Below are 19,998 nucleotides of genomic sequence, written 5' to 3'. Positions count from 1 at the left end.
GGGATAATAATAAACGAGGACATATAAGGAGGTTTATAATTAACTATAATGTATAATTCTGATCAAGTGTATTAACACTATCAAGGATTCCGAAGGCTTCCGCTCATCACAGGTTTCACTGTAGTCTAAATTCACTAAAATTTTGTCCCGCAATCCAACAATCATCACCCGAATTCACAAAATGACACACGTGCAAAATTTCGTGCTACTGGCCGGTTATTGTACTGTTGGGTTTTGCTTTAACTTGCTTCTCTTTTTTTTCTTCACGGAGAAATATATAACCACTGACAAATGCGTTTGTTAACTGAACTTGTTTATTTTGAATATTTCATGGTGTTTATACAATACTTTACATTTTTCAGCGTAATATGTAAAAGGCAAAGGCTGGCGAACGGTATTTTTTCAAACTGAAAACTGACCAGCGACGTCTTTTGCAAGGCTAAGGCCCGGTTCAGACGCTGAACTTTTCGTGAACCAAACCTAATACCTCGAATTAAGTACATGAAAAGTTTGGCGTCTGAATCAGTCGAGAACGGCTGTTTTAATTTGGAACGGCTCAGCCGTTCTTCCCGCCTGCCTTAGCCAGGAATTTCGGCTTTGGAACAGCTTTGATTCAGACGTCAAACTTTTCATGAGCCGAGCCTAATACATAAATTATTAAAACGTATCACAAATGAATAATAATAATAATAATAATAATAATAATAATAATAATAATATAATAGTAATAATAATAATAATAATGATAATAATAATAATAATAATAATAATAATAATAATAATAATAATAATAATAATAGAAAACCGCTGACATTTTGATTGGTTTTGCTTTAAGTAAACTAAAGTTCGGCTAATTAAGTTCGGCGTCTGAATCAAAAGGCGCGATTCTCGTGATTTGGGCCGACCTTAATTTGAATGAAGTTCGGCTCATAAAAAGTTCGGCGTCTGAACTGGGCCTAAGAAAGTCTCGAGCTAGCATGAAATTATGAATTTTTTTCTCCACCACCCTTTGCTTTGGTCTGTGGTTTCCACAGCATAAGAGGCCGAAAGTCAAGCTACTAAAGCCAGATTAACGAAGAATCAAAACTGCTCTATACTGAACAAATTTTCAGCTCAGGCCTCGATTAATGCAAGTATTAAACAACAGTACAAAAGCAACCATACCTTTGAAAAAAAGACAATACAAGTACACTTACATATAACTTTCACCGATCGAGTTAAACTTACAATTATTGATCAACTACTGCGTATGTACATTAACTGTTGGAGCAGCAGGATTTTGCCGATTTGGGGCGTAATCTAATTGCTTTACGGTAACGTCATTTCCTATTTCGATTACCCACATGTTTCCTTTGGATAATCGGTATTTTACCCTGTGTTTGACTATATTATAAAATTATTAGATAGAAGAAAGGCCCTTGAAGTTATTTACGCAACTTAGAAGGTTGCGAAAAGAAGGTCTAAAAAAATTTAGACTTGAAACAGGGGCACCCAACGGATCGTTTCGGTAAATTATCTGTTCGGAAGGCCCTTAATCCCCTTCAATTTTCTAAAGGGAAATTTTCACCTCGAACGTTCGTGATTGATAAAAATTTGGTTTTGGGTACCGAAGAAAGGTCAGCTAAGATTTTCGGAAAGGAAATAAGTCCTAAGGTTTTCGGGAAATGGACAAAGATGCCCTGGCTAGTAATTTCAAAAATACTCAAGTTCCCTTAGAATGACCGAACAGATAAAATTATTTTACCGCGGCCTGAAATGAACCTACAGAGCTTTAAAGGCACTCCAGATAGCCTAAAATTGTGTTTTTAAGTATCTGAGAGAAAACTGTCGCTGGGTGCCCCTGTTGAAAGGGATTCGAACCCATGAACTCTGCGATACCGGTGTAGTGAACTACCAACTGAGCTATCAAGCCAACTGGGAGCTAATCACATATTGTGAGTTTGTAATATACCCGTGGAGGATGAATAAACGAATATGAAGACCCTCACAGAAAGCGGCTAAGTTGCGTAAGTAAGTACGAGGGTCTTGCTTCTATTCAACTTTTCACCCGCAGTTGAAATATATGTTTCATATATTCATATTTATGTATACCTGGATTTATGAAACATAGCTCAAGAAATATTGCCTTATGTTAGTTTTACTTATGAGATTTTAATCTTTTTTTTTTTGCATTTTTCTTTTAATTCATAGTCATTAAGTAAAAAGCATACAAGGGTCATTAGCAGACATTTACATGGTTTGCTTTTCGAACCGAAATTTCGGGCAATTTTTGTACAAATAGTTTTTCATTTATACATCCAAATTCTTTGTTTTCGTCCTTTTTTTCTGCTGTAAGGAACAGCCTTGCCGTCTGTAATTTATTATCTCTGAAAATACTGAACATGGTCAAAAATGTATTACACAACAACTCTATCACTAGGCTTGTTGGCCGGGTTAGAAAAAAATTACGTTTTGCAATGCAATAACTGCGGATCTTTGTCATCTGTCATCAACATTATCATCCAATGCTAGGAATGTTTCCTGCAGCATCCTTTGGATTATCAGAGTGTTTTGCCTGGCTGTTCTGGAACTTAACAGACATCGTATGATTAAATGTTAACATGTGTAATCACGGTATTCAATAAACCCAAATTCCAAGTACCACTGCAACTTGTTGTAAAGCCCACGGGGGAGAGGGCTACTCCCATAACTTTTATGCTATATAGGTATATGCTGCTGCCAAGGGTATATTGTTGAAGCAGTTAGGTCTGGGAAAGGGTATAGAAGTCGGAGAGTTTTGTTGTAGAATAGAATGTCAATGAAAAAAAATTGGTTTGAAAAAAGGTCGCGGGAATAAAAATTAAGACTCAAGTCTAGGATGGGGAGGATTTTTTGTGTCGAATCTAGAACATGGTTTGGTGTAGGATCAAGGTTTCAAAGTCTCAGTGGCACAACTCCATCTAAAGCTATTCAAAACTCCACTCAGTACCCCACCCCCCCCCCCCTACTCCCGGGGGGAAATAACCTTAGTGAAAATCTAAATTCAGTTGAATACTCCCAAAATAATATACCTAGGAAGTTGTTTTCGGGAGGTGTTCTGTTCAGGGCCCCTTGCATAAAGCCGACCCCCACACTTCAGTGCATACTTAAGAGTTTCCACAAATATGAGTAGCACCAGTGGACAACAAACATACTCTTGTGAGAAAAAACAAAACGTTCTAGTATGAGAGAAAAATTCACTGTCATCATGATTGGAATGAAACAACTACTCGTTATTATATTTTCCGGCATGCTGAGATCAGACCATGTATTAAGTGGTCGCTAATCAAAACTAGAGCGATTTTCAAATCATCCGCACCCAAAGTGTTCACGGTCGCTGTGTAAGGATTCAACTTTGCATGATTGTGTATGTGTGGGTGGAAGACGGGGTGGGTGAAGGGGGGGTGGGGGGAGGGGTGATTTTGCAATTGTTGAAAAGTGGCCGTTTATAAGGGTTGGTCTTACAGATTTGACTGAATCCTTTTATGATGGTGACTCGGACTGCCGTAATTAACACTGTTTTTTTCCATTGTATGACAGATAACGGAATAAAAGTTCACATTACTGCAACTTACCATCGTCGAAAGTTCTTTCTCCGTGATCTGAAACATTACTGAAACAAGAAAGAAAATAGCACATGTATGACCATCCGCTCACAACAACAAAATACCTTTTAATGAAGGCAACCTTTAGACAGCAACAAGGACACCACACCGGCTTCGAATTCGATTTCGGGGTATTGTCAGAATCTTACCAATGCTCACAGCACTGAATAAAACCAAGGTGGCAGCCACGGAGAGCTGCTTTTCCCTTCTCACGACACACACACGTGCCACAAGTGGCCCTGTTATACGGATCTACTTCTCCATACGTATTGCCGAAGATGATTTTGCAATCCTCAGCCAACAGCTCCCACAACGAGTTTATGGAGATGTAGTTAAAAACGTCACTTGTGGCCACCACTTGCAAGGACAATGTAACGCAGTGGCTTTCGTGTTCCGCTCACGGCCTGGGCCTACCACTGCCCTGGTAAAGAGATCGTCACTCGGGAGTGGGGACAAATACTTGGTTTTATTAACAGAGCTGAAGACGTAATTTGGCCACCATAAAGTGAGATAAGAGTGCTGACGTTTCGAGTGTTAGCCCTTCGCTCGAAATGTCAGCACTCGAATCTTTTTACCGTGACAAAATTACCTTATTTACTCGGTTAATAAAAGCAAATATTCATTAATGAAGGACAGTCACCAGGCTACCAAACTTAAGAATTCGCAGACCAAACTTAAAGATGTACCCATTTACGCGAATGAAAGCCGCTCAGCTTTACGCTTCGAATTTGGGGACCTAGGCTGATAGGGTTGAGAGGTTTTCAAATCCTTTAAATGAATAAATATTAAACGGTGACTTTTACAATTAAGCTCAAACAACTTACCTCAAGTGACCAAAATTCAATGTAACGTCATCACCGATCAGCACAAACGGAGCCCAGTATTTAATGTCACTGAAGTTGTCAGATTCCCGAATTTGTTTCATGGTCTGGTGGAGAGCCTTACTGGCACGTTGTCCTTCCGCCAAATGCTCGTAGAAGTATCTCATAAACTGCAGAGTAGCTTCGTCATCAATGGCCCACAGTGATGCAAGGACAGAACGAGCACCGGCACCCAAAAAAGCACGCGCAAGACCCACCACACCCTCAGCCTTGATCTTCCCTCGGCCGCTATGGCAGCAGCTTAGGACAACCAATCTTGCTCGAAGTTTGGCATTTAACACATCAGCAATAGTCAAAAGGAAGTCTTCCTGTTTGAGTTTTTTCTTAGCCACCGTTGGATCAGGAGACAAGAAAATTTCACCAGTTTCCGCACGGCCATGGGCTGCAATGTGTACCAAGGCCACTGAGTTTAGCCTGCTCAACACTTCAGCTTTTGTTGCCTCTTTCCCAGTCAGAGGTTTGATGTTCAGAATAGCACCGATCATTTCCACCTCCTCTTTGGCAGCCGGAAGCTGCAGGATTCTACTTCCTCTGTAACGGATACCTTCCATCCATGGATCCCCAACAAGCAGTGCACCAGACGTACTGTGGTACCCCTCAGGGCACTCTGTCATTAGCTTCAAACTTGTCAGTGTAGGCACCAGTCGAATTGTGAGCGTTTCAGACAAGTACCTAGAATGTTGGTCCAGAAGTGCAGCATAGGGAACCAAAAATAGTGGACCATCAGGAACAATGATAACTTCATCGCTTTGTAGCAGATGTGAAATCGGTCCCAGGACCACATCGGACAACGCCTTTAAAGCATCGCCTTCGCCTTCTGCAGATGCCTTTGATTTTTCATCGCGATTTCGATAAGGAACCTCTTCAGATTCTTCATCTGCTGGCCCATCCAAGGAGCGGTTCTCACACATGACTTTTTTAAAGACTCCAATCTGTTTGTATGTTTTGTGAGTCAGAGACTCCAAACTATCACTGATTTTCTTTAGCTCAAACTGGCAAAGACCGATTTTCTTTCGCTTGAAGTGGCAAAGACTTCCTTTTTGCAGCACCCAGAAGATGAGAAAACTGGGGGCTTCAGCAAAAAATATCGTTTGCGATGGAAGGTGGCTTGGGATGGAAGAGATTATACTCGTCTTCTCAGCAAATCCTGGATGAACTGATTCAACGCCGTACTGTGATTCCATAAGATCCATCAGAGCCTGTGCACGTCCACGCTCAGCTGTACAAAGCGCCTCCATTATCTTGTACTGTAGTAACTGAACAACCCATAAGTTGATGTAGCAAGCCTTAAATTGGTTCCGGAAGTCAATTTTCCATCTGTCATTCGATTGAAGAAGACCCCTAAGTTCATCAAATAATCGTACACTACATTTATAAAAATCCTCAGCTGTACAAACATCGTGGAGAATGTGATCACCACCAAGACGCTCATATGCAGTTGCTTCGAGCATTTTGTCTCCAGTTTCTTTAGCGATACTTAGAGCTTTCCGATGGTACTCGATAGCTGTCTTGAAATCTCTACGCCAGAAATAAACAGTTCCAATGCTCTTATAAGCGTATCCTTCTGAATTTTTGCTACCAACTTCTTTAACGATCCTAAGACCTTGCTGATAGAACTCCAAACTTGCCTTAAGGTTACCAAGAGAGAAATACACAGAACCAAGCGCCTTATGCAGATGTCCCTCTAAGAGCTTGTTCCCAACTTCTTTGGCGATATTAAGAGCTCGCTGATAACACTTGGTAGCTTTTTCATAATCCTCTTCAGAGAAGTAATCACTACCAAGCGCACCGTATGCAGTTCCTTCTGAAGCTTTGTCCCCAACTTCTTTCATGATACTAAGAGCTTGCTGATGGAACTTGATAGCTGTCTTGAAATCACCAAGAGAGCAGTAAGCATTACCGAGGTTCGCATACGTGCTTCCTTCTGAATATTTGTTCCCAACTTCTTTCATGATACTAAGAGCTTGCTGATGGAACTTGATAGCTGTCTTGAAATCACCAAGAGAGCAGTAAGCAATACCGAGGTTTATATATACGTGTCCTTCTGAATCTTTGTTCCCAACTTCTTTCATGATACTAAGAGCTTGCTGATGGAACTTGATAGCTGTCTTGAAATCACCAAGAGAGCGGTAAGCACTACCGAGGTTTATATATACGCTTCCTTCTGAATCTTTGTTCCCAACTTCTTTCATGATACTAAGAGCTTGCTGATGGAACTTGATAGCTGTCTTGAAATCACCAAGAGAGCGGTAAGCATTACCGAGGTTCGCATATACGCGTCCTTCTGAATCTTTGTTCCCAACTTCTTTTATGATACTAAAAGCTTGCTGATGGAACTTGATAGCTGTCTTGAAATCACCACGAGAGTTGTAAGCATTACCGAGGTTCATATACACGCTTCCTTCTGAATCTTTGTTCCCAACTTCTTTCATGATACTAAGAGCTTGCTGATGGAACTTGATAGCTGTCTTGAAATCACCAAGAGAGTTGTAAGCATTACCGAGGTTCGTATATACGTGTCCTTCTGAATCTTTGTTCCCAACTTCTTTCATGATACTAAGAGCTTGCTGATGGAACTTGATAGCTGTCTTGAAATCACCAAGAGAGCGGTAAGCACTACCGAGGTTCATATATACCCTTCCTTCCGAATCTTTGTTCCCAACTTCTTTCATGATACTAAGAGCTTGCTGATGGAACTTGATAGCTGTCTTGAAATCACCAAGAGCGTCGTAAGCATTACCGAGGTTCGTATATACGTGTCCTTCTGAATCTTTGCTCCCAACTTCTTTCATGATACTAAGAGCTTGCTGATGGAACTTGATAGCTGTCTTGAAATCACCAAGAGAGTCGTAAGCATTACCGAGGTTCGTATATACGCTTCCTACTGAATCTTTGTTCCCAACTTCTTTCATGATACTAAGGGCTTGCTGATAAAACTCGATAGCCTTCTCGAATTCACCGAGGCGATTGCAAGCAATACCACGGTTCATGTATGACGTTCCTTTCGAACTTTTGCTTTCAAATTCTTTGGTGATACTACTAGCTTGCTGATGGTACTTGAAAGCGATCTGGAAATCACCAGGAGAGTGGTAATAATTACTAAGGTTCACATACGGCTTTTCTACTATTTGCTTCTAACAGATTGATTCTTTGTCGCACGTTCTTGACGTGATGTGTATCGTATTTTTCGTAATTCCCAATGTAAGACGTCATGTAACGTTTCTAATTTTGGTTGTAAAATGCATAGGGGAATTATTATTTATCGATGTGATGCAAGGAAATAACAATGAAATTTAGTGAGGTTGAATACTTTGGCACTGAACATTACGGGATATATTGCAGCTAGTTAAAGACACAAACTCTATCGGCTGGATGAACAACCTAAATAAGTCATAATCAAAGTTCACTATTAAACGAGAACAGCAACGGGATTTCATGTAGATGTTTAATAATTTGGCACCCGGTAGATTGCAGCCAGAACCCGCTGTGCGCACAGTCCCAGTGTCGGCGGATGATCGATCCATGGGAGGGTTTTACGACTTGTTTGACACTTAAATTCTTGCAACAACAGCAGAGCATATCCCTATTCAATTGTTTGATTTTTTAAAATCATTTTGTCATTAAACCAAATTCCAAGAATATTAAAAGACGGATTTTTTTTTGGGGGGGGGGGGGGGAGGGGGGAGTGTACCCTTTAGTTGTCTGCTCGCGTCTGCTCACAAAGCACTATATTCCTGCATATCGTTCCCATGGGACAGGGAACAACAACAACAAGCTTTATTTGCATGACTATAACAAATACAGTATTGCAAAAGCTTTTCATAGCTAATCATTGATTCGTTAACTAATTCCTTAAGGAACTTAAAATCGAATAAAATAAAATAAAAATAAAAATATAATAAATAATAATAAAAAAATAACTAAAGTAACTGAAGTCTTTGCTTATTTTAAACTATTCATAAAGTAGAAGTAATCATTCCGGAGAGAAGTTTATCTCTCAATTCGAAGCACGAGGAAACAAATGAAATTAATTGAATGTTTATAAAATAGTCAGTTGAGTTCATTATATGCGATAGTAAAGCTTCTTTTACTAATAATCGTGTAAATGGAAGGCTAGGTTCTATTTTAATAAAGAACATATCTCTTAAAGAAGAGTAACTTGGGCAATCTAATAAAAAATGAATTTCGTCTTCAATGGTTTTACAGTTGCAAACATTACACACCCTTTCATTACGGGGTATGTTGTCGTATCTTCCTGTTTCAATCAAAAGCTGGTGGCTGTTTATTCTTAGTTTTACTAATGCTTTCCTAGAAGCGTTTTTCCTTGTGAGATCTAGGTAAGCAGAGGGGCCATAAGTTTTTTTGATTGTGTAATAAAAGTTAAGTTTTTGTGAGTGTTGAAGGGTTTGGTGCCAATAAGAGATATATTTCTTTTTCATAAGATCTATATATTGTTTGATGTTATTTTCATTCAATGTGTAATAATTAAAGTTGGGGAAATTATAGTATTCACTCATCTTCATGAGACTGGAGTAAAAACTAGTTTGACCGCTATAATGAAGGTCAACAGATATTCTTAGGGATTGTTTTACTATAGAATGTTCATCCTTTCCTTGGAGGTAGTGTACGTAATTAAGTATCTTTTTATTTATGTCAACGATTAGAGGAAATCTGCCAAGTTCAGCTCTACATGCAACGTTGGATGACTTATTATGTACTTCTTAATAGCGTTTACAGAAATGTAAATGTGTTTTTTCAATTCTGGAGCCTTCCCACTTAAAATCTGATTTAACAAAGGCACCCCACACTTCACTATTGTAGGTTAGAATTGGCTGAATCATTGTGTCAAAACTTTTACATGCAAGGGAAGGTTTCAGTGTACTAAAATCAGTGTGTCGTTTTAGACTAAAGAAAGCATGAAGAGCTCTTTGTCGAAGATGTTCAAGCGAAAGTGTGAAATTTCCGGAAGACGAAATGCGAGTTCCTAAGTAAGCGTAGTCTTGTACTATATCTATTAATTCATTGCCTATGTGAAAGGTATAATAGCATTTTTTTGTGCTTTTTTGAAAAATCATTATCTTGGTTTTCTTAGGGTTTATTTTTAAAATCCATGAGTTGCAAAATGATGATAAACTGTTAAGGCAATTTTGTAATCCCAATTTTGATCGTGACAATATAATTAAGTCATCTGCATAAAATAATGAACTGAGTTTGGTGCCATTTGGTAGTACAAACGGGTCAGACAAAATATTGTTGAACGAAAAGGCTAAATCATTAACATATAGATTAAAGAGCAGAGGACTTAAAATACAGCCTTGACGCACACCTCTACTGTATTGAAAAGATCGCGTTTGACTATTTCCAATTCTAACAGAACACGTAGAATTCGAGTATAAACTTTTGATAATTTCATAAAAGTTTCCTCCGACATTGATTTGTAACAACTTGTACATAAGTCCATCGTGCCAGACAGAATCAAACGCTTTTCTAAAGTCCACAAAACATGCGTATACTTTTGTTTGGTGAGATTTGACATATTTATCTACTAGTGTTCGTAGTGTAAAGACATGGTCTGCTGTTCGATTTTTTGCTAAAAAAACAATTTGAGATTTATGAAGAATGTTATGCGACTGAACGTGTTCGAGGAGTCCTTGATTAAGAATTGAGCCAAGACAACTAGAAATACAGATTCCACGAATTTGAGAGATCAGTTTTAGATCCAGTTTTAAGACCATCGCACCAATTTTGAGGCATTGTACCTGAGCTAAGGGCCTTGTTAAATAGCTGTAAATAAACTGGCATTAACTCGTTTAAGCTGGATTTGATCATTTCATTTTTGATCAGTATCTGAATATGGAGATTTATTGTTTTTTTAGCTTTTTTGCCGCTGTACGTATTTCAAGTTCAAATATAAGGTAGTCCAAGGAGTTGGGATGAGTCGCATTTTCTAGTCTATGTAACGCACTGCGAGTCGCTTCGTGGTGTGAATTAAGGGGTTCGTTAGAGTGTAGCGATTCGAAGTGTGACATCCAACTTTCTTCCGATATCGGGGGGTTACTACGTTCCTGAACAGAATCGTCCATCGATTTTAAACAATTCCAAAAGCTTCGGCTGTTCGAGTTATCTGCTGTTTTTTCAAGTTCCGAAATCTTAGCATGATAGTATTCTTTCCTCTTCTCTTTCAGGAGGCTTTTGTACTGGTTTAAGACGGTGTGATATTCAGTTTTCCTTAAGCGTGATATTAAGGGGGTCTCTATGCTTGTTAGATAGAGATAGATAGATAGCTTTATTAAAACTCCATTGCAGCCCAGAGGCTGGATTACGGACTGTACAATATATAATGCTAAACACGCGATAAGATAAAAAAAAAAAAAACTATTATAAATAAATAATAACAGTATAAGTGAAAATAAAAAACAAAGGAACAAAGATACTACGTCGTAAAATATAAAAAATAGCCGCGGATATACGATAAAAACGTTAGAAAATAGCCGCGTTATGCATGATAAAACTATTCTTAAATCTATTTGTTCTACAAATAGGTATGTTAAAAGCGCGCTTTCTCCTTAAAGCTACGGTACTAAGATTACGTGGCGGCAAAAGGCCATGTAATTTGGGGAGGCTGTTGTCCTTAATCTCATTGAATAGTCTCTCCGTCAGCCATTGGCGCCGTTGATGGAGGGTGGTAATGTTGCACTCTTTAAGAGCCTCTTGGTAGCCTAAGTCTGGGAAAATAATTCTAAGTGCACGGCGCTGAATTTTCTCTAGCTCGTCAGAGAGATACTCAGGCAGACCATTGTGGAAAACTTGGCAAGCATATTCAGACACGGGCCGGATACACGTAGTATAGAAACAATTAGCAAGTTTACGTAACTCGTGTCGTTTAAGACGACAATCTTTATCAAACCATTTTTTGTTAGCAGGCAGTCTAACATGTCGTTTCTTAATGACCTTAATTTTTAAAAAGCGTTTTGCAGTTGTTAAAATAATATTTTCTACTGCATCGAGGGAGGTGTTGATATTTCTGTCTGGCCCACTGTCAATAAGGGTCAATAAGAACATCGTGTATCAATCTCTGTATATCTCTTGATTGTAGCGCGGCTTTAAATTTTTGTGGTGAATTACTTTCCCAGATAAATTGTTTGGGTAAACGGGTTAGTGTATCGTTGGTATTTGTTGTGGCTAAGTGATAATCATTTGTACCATGCCATTATTGAACTGTGATCTGATAAACTTGACGGCTCTCTAACAATGAATTTCGCCACATGGGAGAATAAATTTTGATCAAATATTGCATAGTCAACAACACTGACTCCTGATTTTCCATGAAATGTGGGTCTTCCTAATGAATCACCAGATATTCGACCATTCAGAATTCTTAGATCTGCACTCCGACAGATTTCTAAGAGCTTTTTCCCGTGATTATTTAAATTGTCATCAAAGCTATTTCGCTGAAAGGCGTATTGTGAAGATTTAGATTGATCATTTACTATAATCGAGTTGCCGTCTTGGCAGACATTGTCTGCGTATTTACCTGTTCTTGAGTTGAAATCTTTCATGAGGAGAATTGATCCAAGTGAGGAGAATTTTTCGATGTCATTTTCAAGTTCTTCAAATAGTTCAGGAGAGAAGTAAATGGAATTGTACGGTGGAATATAGGCGCCACACACATAGATGTCGTTATCAGTTTTCGTGAACCTCTTCAGATTTTTAAACCATAAAAAATTCGTCGATTGTTTTTCCACTGAGATCCAATCCTGAGACTTTTAGTTATAAAGCAAAGCTAGGCCCCTCGAGTGGCGACCGCATTTTCCTGTTTTTACGGCATTTGTAGTCACAACCTTGAAGCCTTCAACTTCAATATTCCCTTTTTTCCATGTTTCGGAAATCGAAATTTTTGGTCATACTTAAAAAGTCGCTACAGTATTTCGTAATTTGTCGCCTAATGTCTTTGAAAACAGACCATTGATATTCCAGGCAAAAAAGGAGAGCATATAAGATTGATTTGATCCTGGCATATCGGTATCCGAAAAGAGAAAATAGAGCAAATTCACAGGATATCCCGGTAAATAGCCCCGCTATGTCACTTAGAGGCAAAGGAAAGTCTATATTAGTTTATAAGGCATTAGAGTAGAGTCTTAATAAAACGCAGTAACGATACCAGTTCCTTGGGTATTTCCACTCCAGAGATCTCGCTGTCACCAGACTGATCACTGTAAGGGAAAGATGAAGAGTTGGGCACTAGATGCTCATTCGCTTTTGCAGGCGGACCGTTCTGTTCATGAACTAATTTTGATTGCTGCTGTGGAGTGTGGTAGGTCGGTCTGTTGGTTCCACTGATGGGACCAGTGAGACTACAATCAAGGCACAAGGCCTTTTGGCAAATCTGAAGACCTTCGGATTCATTTTCACCTTTTTAATTACAAATAATAACCTAGAACCACTCTAACCCATTGCAGCCAAGCTTCAACAGAAAGAACAGGATGTCTTCCAAGCTTATTCTATGATTGACGACACTATTAAAGCAGTTCACAGGGTGAGGTCAAACAGAAGAGGAATGCCATGAATGGTTTGAAGACTCCTCTAGACTGACTGACAAGATTGGTGCTAGAGTCTCAGCGCCAAGAATCACTGACTGGCAGGCACGCACTTAAAAACAATACAAACCCGGAATCGCATTGTCGTGTTAATGTTGCCATACCATAGATCATTTGTTGGAAGAAATGAATTCAAGATTTAGTGAACACAGCAAGGCTGGAGCAGAAATCTTCGTCTTGCATTGGTTCGTCTGCCTTGGTGAAGCAAGACAGCCTTCGTAATTTAGCAGAAAAGGTACAGGTTTGAAAACAGGACTTACCTACACCGTCCGCATTTCTTTTTGAGTTAAAGGGTCTTAAAGGAATGGCAATACTTTTGAAAAAAGCGCACACCAAATTTACCACTACCGGGAAATCTTATCGAGTGTGCAAAACATGCTGACGAGGACAAATATCCGAACATACGAGTTTTGCTTATAATTGGGTGCACACTCCATGTTAGTTCTGCCAAAACTGAGCGTTCATTCTCCGGCTTGCGAGGAGTCAATTCACATCTCAGAAACAGGATGTCTGAGGAGCGGTTGACGGGACTTGCACTCATGCACTTGCATCATGACCTTAACGTTGATATTGACGACATCTGTACAACCTTTATTACCAAGCACAAGAGGAGGATGTTCAAAGGGTGCATCCTTTACTAGAAGAATTCATGTACACGGCAAGGGGCTATGAAACTGGTGTTAAATTGATTATAACGTGTAACCGCGAGCGGGGGAAGAGGGAGGGGGACCCGGAGGTCTGGGGGATAAGTAATTTGCCGCAAAAAAAATCCAACAGTGTTTTTGAATCAAAGTTTGGATCCCCCCCCCCCCCCTCCTCCATCAAAAAATCCTGGATCCCCCAGTGAATCCACGGTCTAGATGACATTGAATCGAGGGGTCCAAATATTTTTCTTAACCCAACACTGCTCTGGTTCACTGTACGAAGGCAAACCGGTTCTCGAACTGAACCCGAGGGGTCACTTTGTGTTCCCTTCCCATTTCGTAACTTCAAAGCAATTGAGAACTTGGATGGTATATAGCATGTCCAAAACGGTTTCCTTTGAGCTCCACAAAGTGGACTGGTGACGTTATATCACGTGATAACTGAATCATTTGTTCTTCACAGACTCCATTTCTCCTTCATTTTCGAAAAAACCGGAACCGCAGAAAATCCTCCAAATTGGTTGAAAACTTATTCAAAGCAATAAATAAGAACCAAATGATGTAAAATTGTAAACGTTATGAGATGAGAAAAATTGGGTAGTCAAGATATTGTTTCTATGACAACAGCAAGCCACGTAAGCAAACAATTATTTTGTAAAGTTATTACCAAATAAATTTTTGGGAAAATTCACCAAGTTTGGTGGTGTTCGCTTTTGGGAAGTTATAAGTATTCAACGCCAGCTTGACGCTGCAGCACGCAGCCTGAATAGGGTTAAGAGAATAAGGTCTAGTCCGGATCGCTCGTCCGCTTAACCTTTTTAAATGACATTTATTCTGTTGGAAATTATAAATAATGAAACTGTTTTCTATCCTAACAATCATGGCCTACCAAGAGTAATATCCTGCTAACACTTATTTGCTTTAAAACAGAGAACCTCTATGCTTTAAAATAAAATAAATAACAATACCTTTTGAACACCTTTTTTAAAACGCTTAAAAGCCAAGAAGAGCTGTTGAGAATTGCAACCAAAAATCAGCTTTTTCAATTCGAAGGAAACCTATACGAACAGGTGGATGGTGTTGCTATGGGACCTCTCATGGCTAACGCATTCATGTGTAACATCGAGAAATAGCTAGAAACCGAAAACAAGATGCCTGCCTTTTACAAACGCTATGTAGATGATACGCTTAGCGCAATGCCTGATTTTGAAACAGCCTCTGAGTTCCTAACGACATTGAACAACAGTCATCCTTCTATCAATTTTACAATGGAGCTTGAAGAAAACGGCAGACTCCCCTTTCTGGGAATGGATAAAATCAGGAATGGATGCCGGTTAGACACGAAGGTGTACAGGAAACCAACGGACACTGGGCTACTGTTACATAACCACAGCCAAGTGAACAGTAGATATAAACGGTCATTGCTGAATACCATCCTCAACCGTGCAAGCTTTTTCATCAAGAATGTGAACGCCTCAAAGAGATCTTTTCCCGACTGCGCTACCCAGACAAACTTGTGATCTCTACCATCCGTCAGTTCATTGATTCAAAAGTATCTGAGGATTCACGTACCCAACAGCAAGTACCAGAGAAGCAAGAAGCCCCAATCAGAATAGTGCTGCCTTTCAAAAATCAGAAATCTGCAAACGTAGTGCGCAGACAACTTGGAGACCTCAGTCGGACGATCAATGTGGATATCAGCCCGGTGTACACTAGTCGGAAGATCAAGGATTAAATAAAAGTGAGGGAAGACAAGCCACCCCTTGTAAATCAACAATGCGCTGTGTATCATTTTCAGTGTGGCCTGTGCGATGCATGCGCAGGCTATGTCGGCTACACGTGCCTACACCTTCACCAGTGAATTGAGGAGCATAAGGGATCGACAATCGGAAAACACCTGAGGGAGCAGCACAACATGGCCGCAAATGACATTGCGCGAATTTTTCAATTTTTAAGAAAGTGTCAAAATAAACTCGATTGTCTTATTTTTGAAATGCTTTTTATCAAGAACTGAAACCATCACTAAAAAAGCAATGCGATTTTGTCCGCACTAAATTATTTGTTTAGACCAGTTCTTAGCAAGCCTCATTATAACTTCATTGTTTCATTGTTTAATGACCTTTTTAAACTTTATAAATACTTGTCATTGACATGTCTTATCACCTTTTAGCGTTCATGACATTCTTACCGATTTTTAACTGTTTGTAAAAATATTTATGCTAAGGTTTTTATTTTTTTTTACTCGCACTTGAAAATGGCCTCGGAGAGGTCGAAACGTCGTGACCTTTTAGCGTGTATTTTTAACACAAAATCTATTTCTAAGAAACTATTCATTAAAATAAAGTAAATAACAATACCTTTTGAGACCTGCTTCTGAGTTCCAACAGCGTCGCATTTTCTTTGTCAATCTTTTCAAAGTTAAGGTTGTTACGTTGTAAAGAAAGCAGGTAAATTCGATAAGACGTTATAATCATAATTTTTAGTTGTACCTGATCGGCTGCTTTTGCCATAATTCATCGGAAAACTTCTCTCAGATCTCTAGTGCGAATCGGCCCTCAGCGCCCGGGCACCTATGTTTGTAGCATTACAACGAAGCTGGCGGCAATTTCTTTAAATCTCAGGGTTCTTGAGTACAACAATACTCGATTGTTACCTGACATGGTCTTTGAAGCGGTTTTTTGCGATAAAAGTAGGGGTAAAATGGCGTACATTAAAGTGGTTCTCTTGTGTTCTCTTTCAACTACTGCAATCAGATAAGAATAATAAGGCATATACATATATACTAAAACTTGCTTTTACTTGTCAAATTGTGTTAATCAGTCACTGCTTGGCGAGGAAGTGAGCTGCAGAGCATCCTATGTTTTATACTGTGGCAGTATAAAAACGTAGGAATGCTAATCATGTCATTTTATTTATTTATTTATTTATTTATCTATTTTTTTTTTTTTTGCAGGGCGTGGGGGGGGGGGGGGGGGGCAAGGCACGTTTTGTGTGGGGACATACCAGTAATTCAGTACTGCCTTTCATTATGAAAACAACGTTATTACATCTGGGAATGTTTATGCTGCACTCAAAAACTAAGTAATAATTCATAAGCCCATTGACCAATCAAACTCGTCGATAAAGCATCACGTGCAGTGGTTTTAAAACCCAATAAAAACAACCTCCTTATTAGTATGCAGTGTTTAAGAGCCGTCCTCTGTAAATATCGACTATCGTCGTTTGGACGAGAAAAAATGAGATCCCTCAAACTTTCTCAGAAGAATGGTCTATATAAGTGATTCACATAAATATAACTTTCAGCTCAGTTCGATTCGTATTCTAGCTGTAGTGCGACCATCTTGGTTTTACCGCTCTGAGAGGGCTTTCAGCGGCCATTTTAGACCACACTTTTAAGAATTTGCCTTACAAAGAAAGCGTTACAAATCCGAACAAAGTCTCATTATTCGAGACAAGCAAATGTTTGTTGTTGTGTTGAGAGGCTTTTTTGGGAATTTGATCGAGATCTGATTTTTTTACAAAATTTTTAATTTCTTCCCTATTGAACTACTCTTCAAGTGCCAAAAAAATGGCCGAGTTTAAACGAAAATATCGCTAAAGATACATTAGTTGGCATCCTAAAACAGCATCCCAGTTAAAGAGCAATGTCTCGTCTGTAAGAATATGCAATAAAATTTTTGGGCAGTTAAAAAGAGAAAATTATAGAAGAAGAAGTTTTAACTGTACTTTTGTCAACAAACACCGCCTTCGTAATTAGCATAACAACATGAAAATAACGATTTACTAAGAAAATAATGATAAATTCCACTTACCTCGTGAAATATCGAGAACTGGATATTTCAAAATATATCAATTTATAGTTTCAGTCGGATACAGCCGCATTTTCGATGATTTATTGTGCGAAATCACTGTAATACACCGCAGCCGTTAAACTGAGTTGAATTCTTTAAAGTCCGTCAGGTGAATCATCGGCCGAAATATTGCCTTCCGCCCAATAAGCTGCCGTGTGCAAGGTGCCAAATATTTCTTTGTTATCCTTAATGACCAAAACTTCTTTCAGCAACCATTTAAATCCTGCTTTTAACTGGAGATTCTCGTCAAGAAATCGTTTACGTTCCGTTGACCTTCCGCCGTGATTAAACAATGAGATTGCGTTACAGAAACACGCGCACATCCAGACGGGTTGGGGTGGGGGTGGGGAGGAAACAAAAATGGAACAGCTCCTAAATAAAAAAAAAGGGCCTTTCAAGATTACTGTAAAAGCTATTTTATGCATTTCGGGTACTAAATAGGAAACTGCTGTCCCAGATATATGATATGTGCTCTATTTCTTTGGTTGGGGCGTGGGAGGGTGGGGGGGGGGGGGGTTGGCAAGTAAAACACTAATTTACAGCATCAGTTGATCGTTGCTCTTCTGTTTCGGGTTCATATATGTTCACAACTATCCCAAGCTCACTAACAGCTATATATTTGTTATATTAGGTGACAGTGAAAAAGTTATATTCATCGGCACGTAAAATTAATATGAGGGTTTATATGGGATTACATATATCCCCTATTATAATCAGGGATACATGAAGTACATACCATTGAAGTACATACCCCATTTATACTACCGTCCCACCTACTCCGTACTTCTTCTTATATGAATTTTTTTCGGATACAATGTAATTTCATTTTATATAAATATACACACTTTTTTTTTTCATTTTTCCTTTATTTTTATTAATTTTTTTTCGTGGTGTTCCGGGATGTTCCGGAATGTTTCATGTTCCGGTTTTATCGACGGCCCTTTATGCACACGTGTACGGCCGTCGATAAAACCAGGAACATGGAACATTCCGGAACAAGAAAAATAATTAAGATACAAAAAAAATAATACTAATAAATTAAACAAAAATAAAGGAAAAAATGAAAAAAAGTGTGTATATTTATATAAAATGAAATTACATTGTATCCGAAAAAAAATTCATATAAGAAGAATTACGGAGTAGGTGGAGAGGTGGGACGGTAGTATAAATGGGGTGTTGAACTGACCACACTGGATGAAGGCGCAAGAACTTTCCCGCCATTTACATACATACATACATACATACATACATACATACATACATACATACATACATACATACATACATACATACATACATACATACATACATACATACATATACTTTATTTATCCTCGAATTTGTAGAGTAGCTTTGAATTTGCAGCACGTGCTGATCGTCCGCTACGCCAGAAACTGATCAGTTCCGGCTATTTTCAGTGGATTTTATCTTAAAAACAAACAGGCCTAACAGGAAATTTTGTTCATATGAAAAATAGTTATAAGCATAGAGAACAGCTTTGTAAAAGCAAACAATCTACAAGGAACCGCACAACGAAAATGCTGCAAGTATACGCAGGATCTGTGAAAGATCTAATCAGCCAAAAATATAAATGACTCAAATTTCTGCAAGGCTGATCGGACTGCTTAGAAACCCTAACACGACAGCGACATGATAGAGGTTACCGCATTCTGTTGATTCTCGGTTTGGTCTCATTGAAGATAGCATGGAAGGGCAGAGAAGTTTTCGTGGCTTTCGTTCGAGAAACGGGTCCAAGCTCCCGAACGACCAACAAAGGAGTACAAATACGGAACGTGAGGCCCTAGGCCAAGACGCAGGGAGCCAGGGAGGGTTTGGTAAAAAGACTGCACGAACGACTTTTAGTTCCACTCCAAACATCAGGAAATTGATTCTTTGGTCAGCCGAGCCGGAACTGATGCAATTCTGGCGTAGCGGGCGATAAGCACGTGCTGCAAATGGCGGGAAAGTACTTGCGCCTTCATTCAGTGTGGTCAGTTACAACACCCCATTTATCGTAGGTACTTCATATATCCCCTATTATAATAAGGGATACATGAAGATACATGAAGTACATACCATTGAAGTACATACTCCATTTATACTACCCTCCCAATTAGCACTTTCCCCACGGTCCCCTAGCACGTGACTAATATATGCCGCAGACCAAATCGGATACAATGTAATTTCATTTTATGTAAATATACTCACTTTTTTTTTTTTCATGTTTTCCTTTAGTTTTGTTTAATTTATTATTATTATTATTTTTTTATCTTAATTTTTTTTTCGTGTTCCGGGATGTTCCGGAATGTTCCGGAATGTTCCATGTTCCTGGTTTTATCGACGGCCCACGTGTACGTCCCCAGCTTCAATATCCATTTAATACACTATCACTTAATAAAAAA

General features: G+C 39.0%; 1 protein-coding gene and 1 pseudogene across 1 annotated transcript; one reads left to right on the top strand and one right to left on the bottom strand.

Moving 5' to 3' along the window:
* Positions 1–1,849: 1,849 nt before the first annotated feature.
* Positions 1,850–16,255, bottom strand: LOC146464215 (uncharacterized). Its single transcript, XM_085130037.1, has 4 exons — positions 16,103–16,255; positions 4,448–7,572; positions 3,594–3,631; positions 1,850–2,569 (listed from the first exon to the last, which is right to left on the bottom strand). Exons 1-4 carry the CDS (start codon positions 16,253–16,255, stop codon positions 2,541–2,543), a joined length of 3,345 nt encoding a protein of 1,114 aa, XP_084986163.1. The 3' UTR covers positions 1,850–2,540.
* LOC146464216 (uncharacterized) lies at positions 14,537–15,812 on the top strand (annotated as a pseudogene).
* Positions 16,256–19,998: the final 3,743 nt, after the last annotated feature.

This window comes from Pavona decussata, unplaced genomic scaffold, assembly GCF_977016875.1.
Source record: "Pavona decussata unplaced genomic scaffold, jaPavDecu1.1 SCAFFOLD_167, whole genome shotgun sequence".
Taxonomy (NCBI): Eukaryota; Metazoa; Cnidaria; class Anthozoa; order Scleractinia; family Agariciidae; genus Pavona; species Pavona decussata.
The sequence above is the reverse complement of the archived record's forward strand: the minus strand, read 5'-3'. Positions and strand labels throughout refer to the sequence as shown.